Source organism: Coptis chinensis, unplaced genomic scaffold, assembly GCF_015680905.1.
Source record: "Coptis chinensis isolate HL-2020 unplaced genomic scaffold, ASM1568090v1 utg2290_pilon_pilon, whole genome shotgun sequence".
NCBI classification, from domain to species: domain Eukaryota; kingdom Viridiplantae; phylum Streptophyta; class Magnoliopsida; order Ranunculales; family Ranunculaceae; genus Coptis; species Coptis chinensis.
This window is the reverse complement of record NW_028238124.1, coordinates 143543-157803: the sequence shown is the minus strand read 5'-3', so window position 1 is coordinate 157803 and position 14261 is coordinate 143543. Positions and strand designations below refer to the sequence as shown.

The window sequence follows — 14261 nt, the reverse complement described above, 5'->3', positions numbered from 1 at the left end:
ACGCATCTACTTACTTGATCACCATCCGAACCTTAGGCGAGAATTTAGGCCATCTTTGGATTGATATAGCCAAAAATTCATACATGTTAAAATTTTTACCACTAGTCAATCTACTGAACCTTTCATTTTCACTAAAAATCCCTTACCCGTCTAGTAACTCTAAATAAATTAAACCTACCCAAATGAGGAGTATGAGAAATAGAATGAAATATCGAAAAATAAAGAGAAAGACTTGTCCCAAATAAAAGTCAGTTACTTGCTTAAAAAAAATAAAAAATAAAAATAAAAATCATCAACAGTATCCAGAAGCTTAAGAGCAAGGTTGGGAAACTCAGTTAGAAGCAGGAAATAAAATAAGGATTTATCCAGTGTAAATATCTTGAAGACCCTATTCTCTCATACTCATCAATTTTGATTATCCATTTCCATTTTATTTTACACCATCACCTAAGCCCCCATAATACCTAATAAAGACCTCTAGCTCAATTAGGAGTAGGAAGGTGTGATAATAAGTAGTAGACGTGATTAATCGACTTTGGCTCCTCAGACTGTCATTGAGTATGTGAGAAAATGTGTGCCCACTGCACACTGGAGTTAGCAAAACTTAAGTGGAAAAATTATGATTGAATTTGTGTTTAGATACACACCTGTGAGAACCCATTTTAGTATGCTCTCCAAAGGATCCAGAAACGGCCCTGCTTGTACATTTCAATGAAGAGTTCACTATATGCATGATCATATGTAGATGTTTTAATTATTGAATGCATATTAACTTGAGTTTTAAAGAAATCAATCCTCGTTCCCTGCTAAGAAGATGTATGGATATCTGAGATTAATTTAGGAAACGAGTTTTTGTCACTGAGTCATTATAGTATAAATGAAGTTTATGAGTATCTTCTCTGGAAAACTCTCATGAGGCTATAACTCGTCCACTAGGAAATTCCTAGTGGTTTAAGGCCTTGTTGCATATGGTCAATGCATCCGCACTCTGCGAAATGAGAATTAGTTAGGACTACACATTTTTGGCCACTTATCTGTTTTAATGTCTCTTCTTTGTTTGAGGACAAACAAAGTGCTGTTTGGGGGTAGTGTGATAAGCACCCAAAACTGTAATATTAAACCCCATTGAGACATAAATTTGGTTAATTATGTGTTTAATAATCATGAAATAAGTATATTTTCGTACTTTTGCAAGTCTTCGCAGTAAACATGAAAATATTGATTAAACCTGCGTTAAAGCACGGGGAATGATGTATATATGAATTCTTCCAAATCAGCCATGTGAAGCTAAACAAAGACGGATCAAAGTCGGGGACTCAAACATGATAGAATCGAGTCAGAACGGGAATATATAACGGAAAATGTAAACTTTCGGAACTCATATCTCGTTAACCTGGACTCCGATTTCAGCAAGTAAGTTGCCCAGATGATCAACATGACTAGCTCTACTTTAGGCTAGAAATTGTAGAAATCGACTTCCATACCCACCAATGGACATAGCACATGGACCCACTTTTCGGGCCCACAAGAAGGGATGAGTCATCAATCATGGAGCATGTCAAGACAAAAGTACCAAGTTGTTGGTGCAAAGTTGGCACCTTGCATGTAATTAATAAAATTAGGTGTTAATAGTGAAAAAAAAAGCAAGGTGTCACTTTGTTTTAATGTGGTGGATAAAAGTGAATTAAATGTGTGTGTGTGTGTGTTTTCACGTGGGATGAGGGGGAGAATTCTAGAAATGAAGAAAAAAACAAAACAAGGGGGGATGCACTCCATTTACTCCCTTGACTTCTTTTCCTTTATCATGCATTATTTGTTTTAGTTCTTTAGTAGGAGTAGGAGGAAGGTAGTAGTAGTTTTAGTTTTTAGTTTTAGTTTTGAGTTTTATGAGAAAAACTTGTAATAGTTTTAATGGTAGAACTTTTTGTGCTCTTATTCTAAATAAAAATCTAAACTTCTTAATACAAGTGAGTTCCTTTATTATTATTATTCTTCTTCTTTCTCATTTTACATATCTATTTGCTTCTTTAATTTATATCCCTAGGATCATGAGCTAAACCTTCCCTTTGTGGGGGGTTAATGATGCTCATGTGAAGGATAACCTTTGTGATGTGATTGTAGTAAGTTGTTTAGGAAGAACAACTAGACCTACATCCTATCCTAAAATGGTAGTTGGTGTAGAGTCTAGTTAGGAATCAAGGTGATGATCTTAGAGATAAGTCATTGCTTTGGTTCTACATGCTAGCAATATGAGCTTAGAGATGAGTCATAGTGTTAGGGATCAAGTTAATCTTATTTAGGACTTGTCTATGAGTTTTAGGAAGGTTAAGATGCAAGAACCTAAAATCATACAATAGAGGTTATCTTCACATGAGGAGAACTAACTCTCCACACCTATCTAGAAGTCAATTTTTATCTTTGTTTTAGTTGCATGTTTACGTAACTTAAATTTTTTATTTTTTGCATTAAAAGAAACCAAGTAGTTAGTATCAATTAAACCATAGCTTAAAACTTACTCACTAGTTTCCTAAAAGAGCAAAAACAAGTTGTAAGTTGTCTTAGACTTAGGATGGTTCGAAATCCCTACTCAAAGTTTTACACACGAATATCGTGAGTAAGGAAAAAAAATCTTTGTATTTGCACTTTGTCAAATTAGATAATCAAATCTCTAACACTAGAAAAAGGTGAACATCATCTCACACGGAGAGGAGAATAGACAAAATGCTCATAAATTTTCAACAATTACAAAGACAATAGTAGAAATCACCATCAAGGACTAGCCACAACATGCTTATCTTTCGGGGCAGCACTGGTCGAGGGAGTGTGCGTGGTAGCTCTCAGCACCATGCGTATACCCGTACCATGCTCCCCACCATCACTCGCCTTTTTCAGCTGGTAATATTTCTCATCCAGTTCGGCATATTGAGCACAGGCCATGGTATACGCATCTTGCGATTTGCGTGCCACCCCCTGACATTGTTTGGCATACTCGGTCACTTTAGTTAGCTTCCCCTGCAGATCAGTCATAGCGTTAATTAGCACAGCGTTCTCGTCAACAGCATCCCGATACTTCTTGGTCATCACTTCCAGTTTCTTCTTATCAACTCCCCACGCAGCTCACATACATCCTGTCACACCCCGAATTTCGACAGAATTCGGAAAAAAACAATATTTGTTCCCGACTCTTCGATTTTCGAGGTGTGACGCACTCTCAACTCCCAAAAACCCATAAACAGTTTAAATATGCGGATAATTAAAAACTAATAAAACATTTCAATTAAACCAAAGTCCTCTTCATTACAAAAATTCACAAATAAGATTAGGTTACAAATCTCTTTTCAATAACTCTTTATTTAAAATTACAAATGAAAATACAAATAACATTGTCTCAACTGAAAATCTATATCACCTCAAGGGAAAACAAAACCTATCTTGAATTGCGACACAAACGCAAACCACAAGCAGCAACCAACCTTCTTCAACACTAAACCTATCAAGACTTATCAACTATGTTCATTTAATGAACACACCCGATAAGCAAACATGCAAATCGGGTCAGCATTATAAAATGCTGGTGTGAGTAGCCCTAAAATACAATATATATTTATACATATATTTACACACTAAATAAGGCAATTAGTTCCTCCACCGAGGCGCCTTAACATCCAACGAATAATACAACATCCTTAAGTACCATAATTAAGGCAGGTAGTTCCTCCACTGAGGCGCCTTAACTTTCCGACAATAATACAAAGGCATTTAGTTCCTCCACGAGGCGCCTTAGGTTCTAACTAAACTAATAACTAGCCAAGCATATTCTATACTTACCGCATTTCATCCTCAATTACAAAGTGGGTCGTCTCTGCACAAGTAATTAGTTTGACCCACCCTTATGCAAAACCATATACAATCATCTGTCTAAAGATATATATCATTAACCAACATATTACCATAATTATATTATTTAAGGCTTTCTTTGCGTGTCCCTAAAATCACGTCGTATCTATGTCTTACCTAGTTTCCATGGCTACCACAATTGATTCCCAACGCCGAACATGTACATCCACATGCCTCCCCTCACATAATGAACCACTCCGTGCGTAACTACGGCGGGATGCGCGACACCGGTAACCCTCACACGAAAGCCATTATGTGAGTACTGCCATTATTCGGCATAAAATATCCCGCATCTCGTTCTAATTTTGCGAACGGAATAATCAAGCCACCATTCGGTTACGCCAGAGGGGCCATTTAGATTTACTGAAACGCCAGAAAGGCCAATCAAATTACTTTCGCCTAAAGGGCCATTCAGATTCACTGAAACGCCAGAAGGGCCAATCATATCACATGAGTTGTGGTAGCTAGGTTCTAGGATTTTCGTTACGTAATTTATTCAAGTGTCATACATTTATATCTTATAATAATTCCACTATATCACGTGCAGGTCAAATACCTTATTGCACTAAGCCACAATATTTAGAAATATCTCAATTATATCTCATAACCACTTTCATTCTTTCACGTGCCAATATATTATTGCACTACGCCACACTCCTGTGGGAAATATCCACAAATACTCTACTACCTCCTAGTAGCATCTCACAGATAAAATAATGGAGCGTTTATACATTTATTTCTCCAAAACTATTGCATTTAATATATATATCCCAACATATTATATAATGTCACAATTGCTTCAAACGTATCGCATACATTTTTATAGCGTTTTAGGAATATTACATCTCCTAAAGTTTCTATCTCGTCACGTGTCAAAAATACACAACCTCAACGTCAAATCTTTCTTAGATAATGACTAACCAATTATGCAGGCTTCCGCACCATTTTAACATTTGATTTGTCCATACAATTTAATATATAAAAACGTAGCACAATTATACAGTCAAAAGTCCATAATCAAAGCCCGAAACCAAAACCCAAGAGTCTAAATATTTAAAGACCCCATTGGATCTATTTTAAGTTATATGGACCAACCCAAAGCCAAATTAGAAACCGGCTCAAAACACAAATGGATTCGGCCCAAAGAATTAAACTGAAACCGGCCCAAAACTTAAACTAAAACTGGTCCAAAACAAAAGATTTAATCCGGCCCAACAACTAACTAGTGTTTAGGCCCAAAACTTAAATCAAAACCGGCCCAACCAATACAAAATAAAATCAACCCAACCAAAAGAAAATAAGGTCGGCCCAACTAAAACAAAATAAGATTTAGGCCCAAGCCCCAAACCCACGAACCAAACAGTCTTCTTCCTCATCTCCCTCAGCTCCAGCAGCTCCACCAACCACCAAAATCGACCACCACTTCTCCACACACCACCCCTTTTTAACCAAGTGGTTTTGACCCAAATAAAAAACCAACCAACTTTAACAAAATCCCCCACTCAATTCGCTACCGAAATCTCACTCCCTCTAAACTAGATCTGTAAATCTTCATCCTCCATTAATGACTTCTACAACCTCCGACAACCCCCACCCAATCCAGTAATCACTCAAACCTCAACAACCAACAATTCAACATCAAAAAAGTTCAAACATCTCAAACATGAGGAGTTCGTTCTCTTGCTGGGGCGACGCCATTAACACTTCTCCAAGCTCCCAACCGCCCCCAACAGCACTCAAACCCCTCACCACAAGTCTACAACCCATCATCAGTCAACAACAAAAACAAAAACAACAATACCAGTTACATAAAATTGTACTGGTGATTTCTTGGTATTGGGCTTTATCTGCCATTAACGCCCATGAAGCTTCGATAGTCAATACGACATAGTTTCAGATTTAATCGTTTATCAATACGACAGTTTATCAATACGACAGGAGGAAAAATTATCGACAGTAAGCCTAACCAAAAATATACTGAGCCCGAAGCCAAAACTCTGACAGTACTGTAGGTTCGGTGAAAATTTAAAAATATAACCACTCACCTGTATTAACAGCTCCTACGAATTCCTCTTAGTCCGAGTCGTCGTGCTCCAACGCTCGAGCAAACAAGCCGCCTCCATTTTTATTATTTTATTATCTCAGAACCCTATTCTCCAGAACAATATGAATATATATCTGGGTTTGAAACCTAAGCCCAACACAGACTCGGGCCCAGAAACCAGGCCCACATATCCCAAATCCAATCCAACGAATTTTATATAAATAATTAAATTAATTAATTAATTAATAATTATGTATTTTAAATACGGGCGTTACACATCCCAAAGCTCGACGTGCGAGTTAACATCAGTACCAGTGTGTTGCACAGCGCTCTTCAATTTATCGTACCCCGCAAGAAACTACAAGTACAATACTAAAATTAAAGTTGCCCAATAAACAAAAAAGTAACACATAACAAAGGAGCACTTACCAAACAAGTAGCCATATCCATGGTCCCCAACAGCGTCTCCATATCTTCTTCTTCAACTTCGGCCTTATCGCCATCCAACACGTTTCCTTACCAACGGCTATGATTCTGTTACGCACAAACCACGTGCCAAGTTTCACTTCCCGTCAAGACGTCATCCAACACGACTCAAGCTCTACGGTGTGCCAGTCGGGTCCATTCACACTAGCCCGCTCTTCCACTCATGCTCAACATGCACTATCGTTTTCTCTCAGTAGATTGCTTCAATGTACAACACAATCTACTGAGAAGGGGCTGTGTAAGGGAGTAATATTCTCATTAAGGAATATTAAGCACACGTTAAGCATAAGCAGAGATCGTAGCGAACTCATGTCATCGACCTCTAAGATCGAGTCCTGAGCAGCTCGCTTCATGTAGGTGGTACACTTCAGTTCGCTCAAGAATACCTCAAGACGAACGAACGACCTGAGGTAGAACGCTTCGAATAAAGACACCATCCCTAATCCAGATTTAATCATCATCAGAGCCTTACCTGTACTTCCAATCACCGTGAAATATGACCTACTGCACCAACTCCCAATCATCAAACAATTCCTACCCAAAGCCAATCTAACACACATTCATAATCTCCACCCTACATATGTATATGTCAGTACACGTGTCTCGAAGATCAACACTCCTTTGTGCCTATAAATATCACCTACATGAACTACGTGAGACCTGATTCTTCTCTCCCCCCAGAATCAAGAGAAGATACGTAGGCAGCTCGCTTCTTAGCGAACTCGGTCTTTCCTAAATCCAATCCCATTCCTCTTCCTCTCTTGTATGTAAAGGAAAAACGCACATTTACAACGAGTATCGAAACTATACACCATTCACAGCAAAAGCCGTGCGAACAAAATGAATTCCATCAGACCATGTAATACACCCAAACTTGTACTCCTTTGATGCCCCCTTGTCGTAAAATGAGACCTTTTTTTTTTATGCAAATCATACTATAATATATATAACTAGCAAAAAGTCACACAGACAGAGGGAAGCAGTTTGAATCTAACATACACCCTGGAATATCAGACCTCCCTAACTGCTGATAGGACCAAGTAGCTAGTGAGTCTGCATCCCCATTAGAGTTCCTACTGATCCATCTAAAGGCAAAAGACCTGAGCCCTGACCTTAAACTAATAATATGGTTCTTTACACTTTCCCATTGCCATCTACAGGAGCTACCTTGTAAAACTCCAATCACTTCACAATTATCCCCTTCTAACACAAAGTGATGCCTTCCAAGATGCTTTGCCAGCAACATAGCGACTTCCGCTGCTTCCAGCTTAGCTTCTGCTGCTTCCGAAGCCTTAAATTTCCTGACAGCTGCCCCTACAATGGCTCCTTCACTGTCTGCTGCTATAGCCCCAACTCCAGCCCACCCATACTGCCTGTGGAAGGAGGCATCAAATCTAATGATTATACTATCATTTGGCATAATGGGAAAAACATTCTCAAAATTATTGTCAACATCAACTAAAACAGGTTTTGAGTTAGGATATTCTTCACTATGCGCCAGAATGCTGCTCTCTCTAACCAGCCTTTTACAATTTGCTTTCCTATTCTCAAATTTAAGGTTATTCCTGGCTTGCCAGATCTTTTGAATCAGGACAACACTGTGGGTTCTAACCAGTCTAAGCTCTTCATTAGAGCTGCAACACCAAGCCAAGAACAGATCTAACCTCTACCTTAATGTGGTCTGTTGACCCTTATGCACTCTCATGCCAACATGAGACCCAAACCAAACTGTCTTTACCCAGTCACAGGTAAAGAACAAATGTTCTGCAGTCTCCATATCTTTGAAGCAGAAAGGGCAGGAGAAATCCCCCTTAATTCTTCTAGCTGCTAGGACATCTCCCATAGGTAGGATCTGCATGTATAGTTTCCAGAGGAACACTTGTATGTATGCTGGGATAGGAGCCTTCCAGATATGCTTAAGGGTGAGGGGGTTACAGCTTGAGCTTTGCCCCACCTCCTTCTTAGGCTTGAGAAATTGGTAGACTGTTTTAACAGTCATGCTTCCATATTTGTCTTTTTGCCATTTCATTTTGTTAGCACTATTATCTTCAGGTCTTACTTTGATCTCAAGCACCTTGCTGCAGATGAAAGGGTTAAGATGAAGACTAAGTTTGGCCTCATCCCAACCACTTTTATCTGGCAGAAACAAGTCTGAGACCACACAATTTTCCAAGTTGGGTGCAACCACCCCCAACTCCTCTAGAGTAATGGGTTTACCATTGCAATTCAGCCAAGGATCTTTTAGGGCTGAGATAGACTTCCCATTGCCTATAGCCCAGATCAAACCCCCATTTATATCATTGAAGGTCTTATGGATACCTTTCCAAAAGTAGGATGCTTTGTCTGGGGGTTTTATCACATCCCCTATCCAGTCCTTACCATAAATGCTGAACAGAGTCCAGTCCATAGAGACTGGATATCTGTAGCATCTTTCCATGGTAACTTGGCCAATATAGCAACATTCATGTCCCTCGCTTTCCTTAGACCCAACCCTCCAATATCTTTGGGTTGACATATGTGCTCCCACCCTATGGTGTGGACACTTTTAGTTTCTTCCTTGCCTGCCCACCAGAAATCTCTACATGCTTTGTCAATCTTAGTGCAAGTGGAGACAGGTAACACATAGGTTGACATGGCATATAGGGGGTAGACTGAACTACAACTTGGTTGGATTAGAGTAGTCCTGCCAGCTTGGGACAGAACCTTTGCTCTCCATCCTTTAATCTTATTATGAATCTTGTCTACCAAGTAATCAAAGTCCTCCGACTTCTTTCTTGATAGCATGATGGGAACACCAAGATATTGTTCCTTAGGAGCAAAGTTCCTAACTTTCCAGAATCTTTTCAATCTGAACTTTTGTCTATAAGACACATTTCTACTAAAAAACACACTGGATTTATCAAAGTTTATTTTTTGGCCAGAGGCCTCACAATACCCATCCAGTATCCTCTTTAGGTTCCCTGACTCCACCACATTTGCTTTTGTGAAGAGGATGAGGTCATCCGCATAAAGCAAGTGTGTTACAGCAGGGGGGTTTCTTTTTATCTTTATGCCATGCAGCTCTTCTTCCTGTTCAGATTTTGCAATCATTCTAGAGAGGGCCTCAGAGACAAGGATGAATAAGTAAGGTGATAATGGATCCCCTTGCCTCACTCCTTTTTCAGGGGCAAACTTTTCCAGAGGGGACCCATTTAGCATCACTTGGAAAGATACAGTGGAAACACATTGGTGAATCATGTGTCTCCATTTCAGATTGAAGCCCAGATTTTCAAAGATGCTATCTAGAAAGGTCCACTCCACCTTATCATAAGCCTTAGCCATATCCAGCTTAAGGGCCATCCATCCCTCATTCTTGGATTTCATATTTTTCATATTTATGAAAAACTTCACAAGCTAGCCCCACATTATCCCCAATACTTCTACCTTTAATAAAATCCCATTGGAATGGGGAGACAATTTTATTAATCAGACCTTTAAGTCTGTTAGCAAGAATCTTGGAGATAATCTTGTACCCAAAGTTGCACAAGCTAATGGGTCTAAACTTAGAAGCATGATCAGGATTAGCAATTTTAGGAATCAAGGTGATATGAGTTTCATTCAGACTAGGATTCAGATATCCTTGATGGAAAAAATCCTTGACGAGGTCAATCACAGCAGGCCCAATGATATCTCAGCATTTTGTATAGAAGATGCCTTGGAAACCATCAGGCCTTGGGGACTTATACCCCATCTTTTTCACAACAGCCCATATCTCCTCACTCGTGGGAATGGCAGTGATGATATCATTTTCTCTGGCAGTAACACAAGGATGAAACAAATTTAAGATCTCATCATTCCTTTCAGGGTAGTCAGAGGTAAAGATCCCCTTAAAATATTGATTTAAGGAGGGCCCCCACCTCAGTCCTACCCTCCTTCCAGTCACCATCATTATTTCTAATCTTCTCTATAGTAGTCTTTCTTCTTCTGAATATGGTGGAGAGGTGGAAGAACTTGGTGTTTCTAGCACCATCCTTAAGCCACGAGTTAGAGGATTTTTGTTTCCATAACAACTCTTCTTTATCATACCACTCAAGCAGCTCATCCTTAAGCCCTTTAGCCTTGTTGTAGTTACCAATGCTAAAAGGCTTGCTCAACACAGCATCAAGCTTAGCTTGTGTGGCTTTGATATTGGTAAAAATGTTACCAAACACATGCTTATTCCACATAGCCAAATCTTTTTTAGTCTTTTCCAACTTATTTATGAAATTGCTATCAGGTAACTCATGAGAAATCGAGTTCCAAGCTTTTTCAATGACTTCCATACAAGTATCATGTTTCAACCACATATCAAAGAACTTAAAAGGTCTCGGCAGTTTCTCATCATTTTTGTCCAGGTTAATGAACAGAGAGATGTGGTCAGAGGTAGCATTGGCCCAAGTCCTTATTTGAGCATTAGGGAAGGAAGCCAGCCACTCAGGCGTAGCCAGAGCTCTGTTAGTCTTTCCAGAATATGATCATTAGGTTTTCTGTTATTGCTCCAGGTATATTTGGGGCCTTTAAACCCCAAATCCACAAGACCTAGCTCATTGATAAAGCTATTAAAATCATGCATGCTTTTAGTAAGTCTACTTCTCCCACCTATCTTCTCATCTAAGCTCGAGATAGCATTGAAATCACCAAACAGGCACCAAGGGCCAGGAACAAAGGGGGCAACATCCTTCAATTCTGACCACACTTTATTCCCATTGTGTGCCACAGGATCCCCATAAACAAAAGTAAAGAACCACGGATCAGTATGAAAGTAATTTAAAATCTTACCTATCACTTGGTTGCGAGAAGACCCTAGAATCTCCAGTTCCACATCTTCCTTCCACAAAATGGCCAGACCACCACTTAGCCCTTTAGCTGGAACCGCAAAATGTCTGCTAAACTTGAGTTTCTTGCCTAACTTTTCTATCCCTTCCTTACTTGCCTTGGTTTCAGACAAACATATTATATCTACATTAAACTTACCAATAAGGTCCATTAGTTGTTGAACTGCCGTGGTGGTACCAATACCCCGACAATTCCAGGCGTGTATCGTCATGGATACCAAGGCAGCTGTGAAGGGACATCTACCGCGATCCCTGGAAGAGATGATGACAGACCTCCACTGTTTTCTTCCCCAAGCTTGACTTCATCTTTATGAACTTGTTCCGAGCTTTCTTCCTTATTACCACTCCCCATACTTGTTTCCCCTGGACCTTCCTTATGATATCCTTCGTATTTGATCAGTTTTACAATTGTGGAATCATCCATAGCCAAGGGAACTGGCTGGCCCTCAGATACCTCACTCTCATATTCAAAATCCACCATATCCTGAGCTTCATTGTTGATGACTTCCTGTTCTGGATGTTCATCGTCTATCTGAATGTCTTCCTCCCAATCCTCAGACTCTTCTGTTCCCTCATCCTCATCTGATTCATTATCCAAGCTATCGGAATCAGTAGATGATGGTTCCGATGATGTAGCCATGTTATCACCCCCTTCCATACCTTGAGAGTCTTCAGACCCACTTGAGACAGAAATTATGTTGGCCTTTGTTGGGATCAGTAAATGTTCTTCCCCCCTTCGTCTCATCTCATTAGCTTCCCTTTTTACCCTCTTTGAGTGCTTAGCAACTCCTCTGATACTTCTTCTCAGCCATCCATTTCCACCTTCATCCGCCATGATCACACTTCCTACTGGCTCCGAGTACCTCTTCCTTTTATCTCCTAGGCTTATCCTCTCAGTAGTGTTTTCTTCTTGAGCCTCAGTTAGACCTGCTCCCTTTATGTTATCATGATGGGAAACTTTTTTCTTCTTTTTAGGACCTCGAGATACCATTGTCTTAAAACCCCTGCCACGCGTGGCCTTGCTTTGGAATTGATAGCCGGTTGATTGATGCGGTAGAGTTGCCACAGCCGCTGTATCTTGCTGGATTTCCTCGAGGCTAGAGACATTAGCCTTGGAACCAGCTGAGTATAGGTCTGGTGAGCAGGTAACCCTATTCTCTTTACTCCTCGTGATAAGACCCTCACCTAGATCCTTCCTATTCAACTGAGCCCCCAACACACCGTCCTCTTTTTGGTCTATAATGGATAAGATCCATTCATTCTTTGGTTTGCCCTTCTCCTCAACCTGGCCCATATTTTGATCCCTATCTTGGTCAAGACCAGTTGGACTCTTAGCAGCTCCTGGATCTCGAGTTATTTCTCTATCCAGCCCAGGATCCAAGCGACTACAAGTCTCTCTCTGTCCAGCCCTTCCCTAAAACTGTTTCTTTGTTCGGGTCCATGTCTTTCGCAAGTTGTTGGGCCTCCACATCTGTTTTCAAAAAAAATTGGAGATACTTCCAAACCATTTATATCCGTTGAGGTAGTCGTTAGTTGCTTTCCAGGTCTTTTGTCTTCCTCTGGCTCTCGACCCTTGATTTTACTGCCATCTGGCTCCCCTGACAAATTTTGTCGCCACCTTTCCTGTCTAGCACGTATATTGTACCCCCTTCCTCCCTGAACTGATGGTGCCGGCGTCTCCTCATACCTAAGTTTTTTTGGGGCTCCTGCTATAGTGATAGTCTGCTTGCCTGTATATGCAATGCCATTGAAGAACTTGTTCGCTTTTATTTGACTTGAGAAGAAAGGTTTGATGTCTTTTGGTGAGCCCCCAAGTTTTGATAGTTCATATCTGTGTTGGGCTCTTATCCGGCAGCTGTACTGGTCATGGCCTATGACACCACAAAAATAGCAGAAAATATCAAGCTTCTCATATTTGAACCTTACGTCCAGCATCTCTCCTGTTTCCAGCTTGATCTTTAAGTCATTTAGCAGTCTTTCCTTTATGTCCATTTCCACCCTAACTCTAGCTATAGGCTTGCTGAACTCTGGGGAGCATGATAGATCTGCTTCCCAAACTGTTCCAATATTTTCTCCTATCTTCCACACATTTGCGTTGTTGATCCGCATCTTTGGGAGATCCCAAATTTGGACCCAAAATTTTACATAATAGAAGTTGTACTCCTCCATATTTCTTGTTCCTATCCACTCCTTTATTGAGAGTATGTGTCCATGGACAATCCATGGACCATGTTCCAGCACATGTTCCCTTTCCTTTGCTTCCTCAAAAGTGATCCGAACATGTTCTCTATCCATCAGTTCCAAGCATACTGCTTTCTCCGTTTGCCATGTCCGGTGAACTTCCTCACTTAGCTCTTCCAAGTCTATGGTGTGACCTCCATATAGCTTCCCTATCAGTGTGAGGTTCCCATTGACTTGTTCTTCTATATTTAGGCACTCTAGCTCTACCACCCTCTGCTTCTTAGCAAAGAATAACTTATACATGTCTTTTTGGAGGTCTTCTATAGTCTTTTGTCTATCTGTTGTCACTTCCATCTTTATATGTTACTCCTACCGGAGCCACCTCGTTGAGACCAACCTGTTATCTTGACAGGTCACTTCTTCCTGCAAGGGGAGAAGCAAAATAAGGAGCTGTTTACAGAACTCGAGATCCTTGGGAATGGGCTAGGGATCGGTATGGAGAATGAAAGGTAGAGTTCGTAGAAAAGATAGAGTGCTTTAATGGAGTCTCTGTTTTCGCCCACAGGAAAGGCCTTTTTCGTAAAATGAGACCTTGAAAGACGTCTTTGCGGAACTAGAAAATATAAGTATCATAATGCACCGGCTATTAAAATTGACAGTTAATCCTTGTAGTTAACCTTCATCTTTGAACTTTGAGATGATTCAAAACTCAAGCTGGCACCAATTCTTCTTTCTCCAGTCCCTGCACATCACACTATATGTTTATATCTAGTTAGTGTTTTGTTTGGGCATTCATGTAA

At 40.2% G+C, this 14261-nt stretch overlaps 2 protein-coding genes across 2 annotated transcripts; both read right to left on the bottom strand.

Annotated features, from left to right (window-relative positions):
- Positions 1 to 7388: 7388 nt before the first annotated feature.
- Positions 7389 to 9799, bottom strand: LOC147473587 (uncharacterized). The gene is made up of 3 exons (XM_086587265.1): positions 8821 to 9799; positions 8152 to 8695; positions 7389 to 8061 (listed from the first exon to the last, which is right to left on the bottom strand). Exons 1-3 carry the CDS (start codon positions 9797 to 9799, stop codon positions 7389 to 7391), a joined length of 2196 nt encoding a protein of 731 aa, XP_086443391.1.
- A 494-nt stretch (positions 9800 to 10293) lies between these two features.
- On the bottom strand, positions 10294 to 11492 carry LOC147473586 (uncharacterized). The gene is made up of 2 exons (XM_086587264.1): positions 10969 to 11492; positions 10294 to 10897 (listed from the first exon to the last, which is right to left on the bottom strand). The coding sequence occupies exons 1-2, from the start codon at positions 11490 to 11492 to the stop codon at positions 10294 to 10296; spliced, it is 1128 nt and encodes a 375-aa protein (XP_086443390.1).
- Between the last annotated feature and the right edge of the window lie 2769 nt (positions 11493 to 14261).

Excerpts from the sequence above, each read along its gene's own strand:
- LOC147473587 (XM_086587265.1), bottom strand. The coding sequence starts at position 9,799 with ATGAAAAATATGAAATCCAAGAATGAGGGATGGATGGCCCTTAAGCTG. Across the intron at positions 8,696-8,820 it reads GTCTCTATGGACTGGACTCT|GCAATGGGAAGTCTATCTCA; the intron begins GTTCAGCATTTA and ends TCTGGGCTATAG. Across the intron at positions 8,062-8,151 it reads GACTGGGTAAAGACAGTTTG|CTCTAATGAAGAGCTTAGAC; the intron begins GTTTGGGTCTCA and ends TTGGTGTTGCAG.
- LOC147473586 (XM_086587264.1), bottom strand. The coding sequence starts at position 11,492 with ATGACGATACACGCCTGGAATTGTCGGGGTATTGGTACCACCACGGCA. Across the intron at positions 10,898-10,968 it reads CTAGGTCTTGTGGATTTGGG|AGCTCTGGCTACGCCTGAGT; the intron begins GTTTAAAGGCCC and ends AAAGACTAACAG.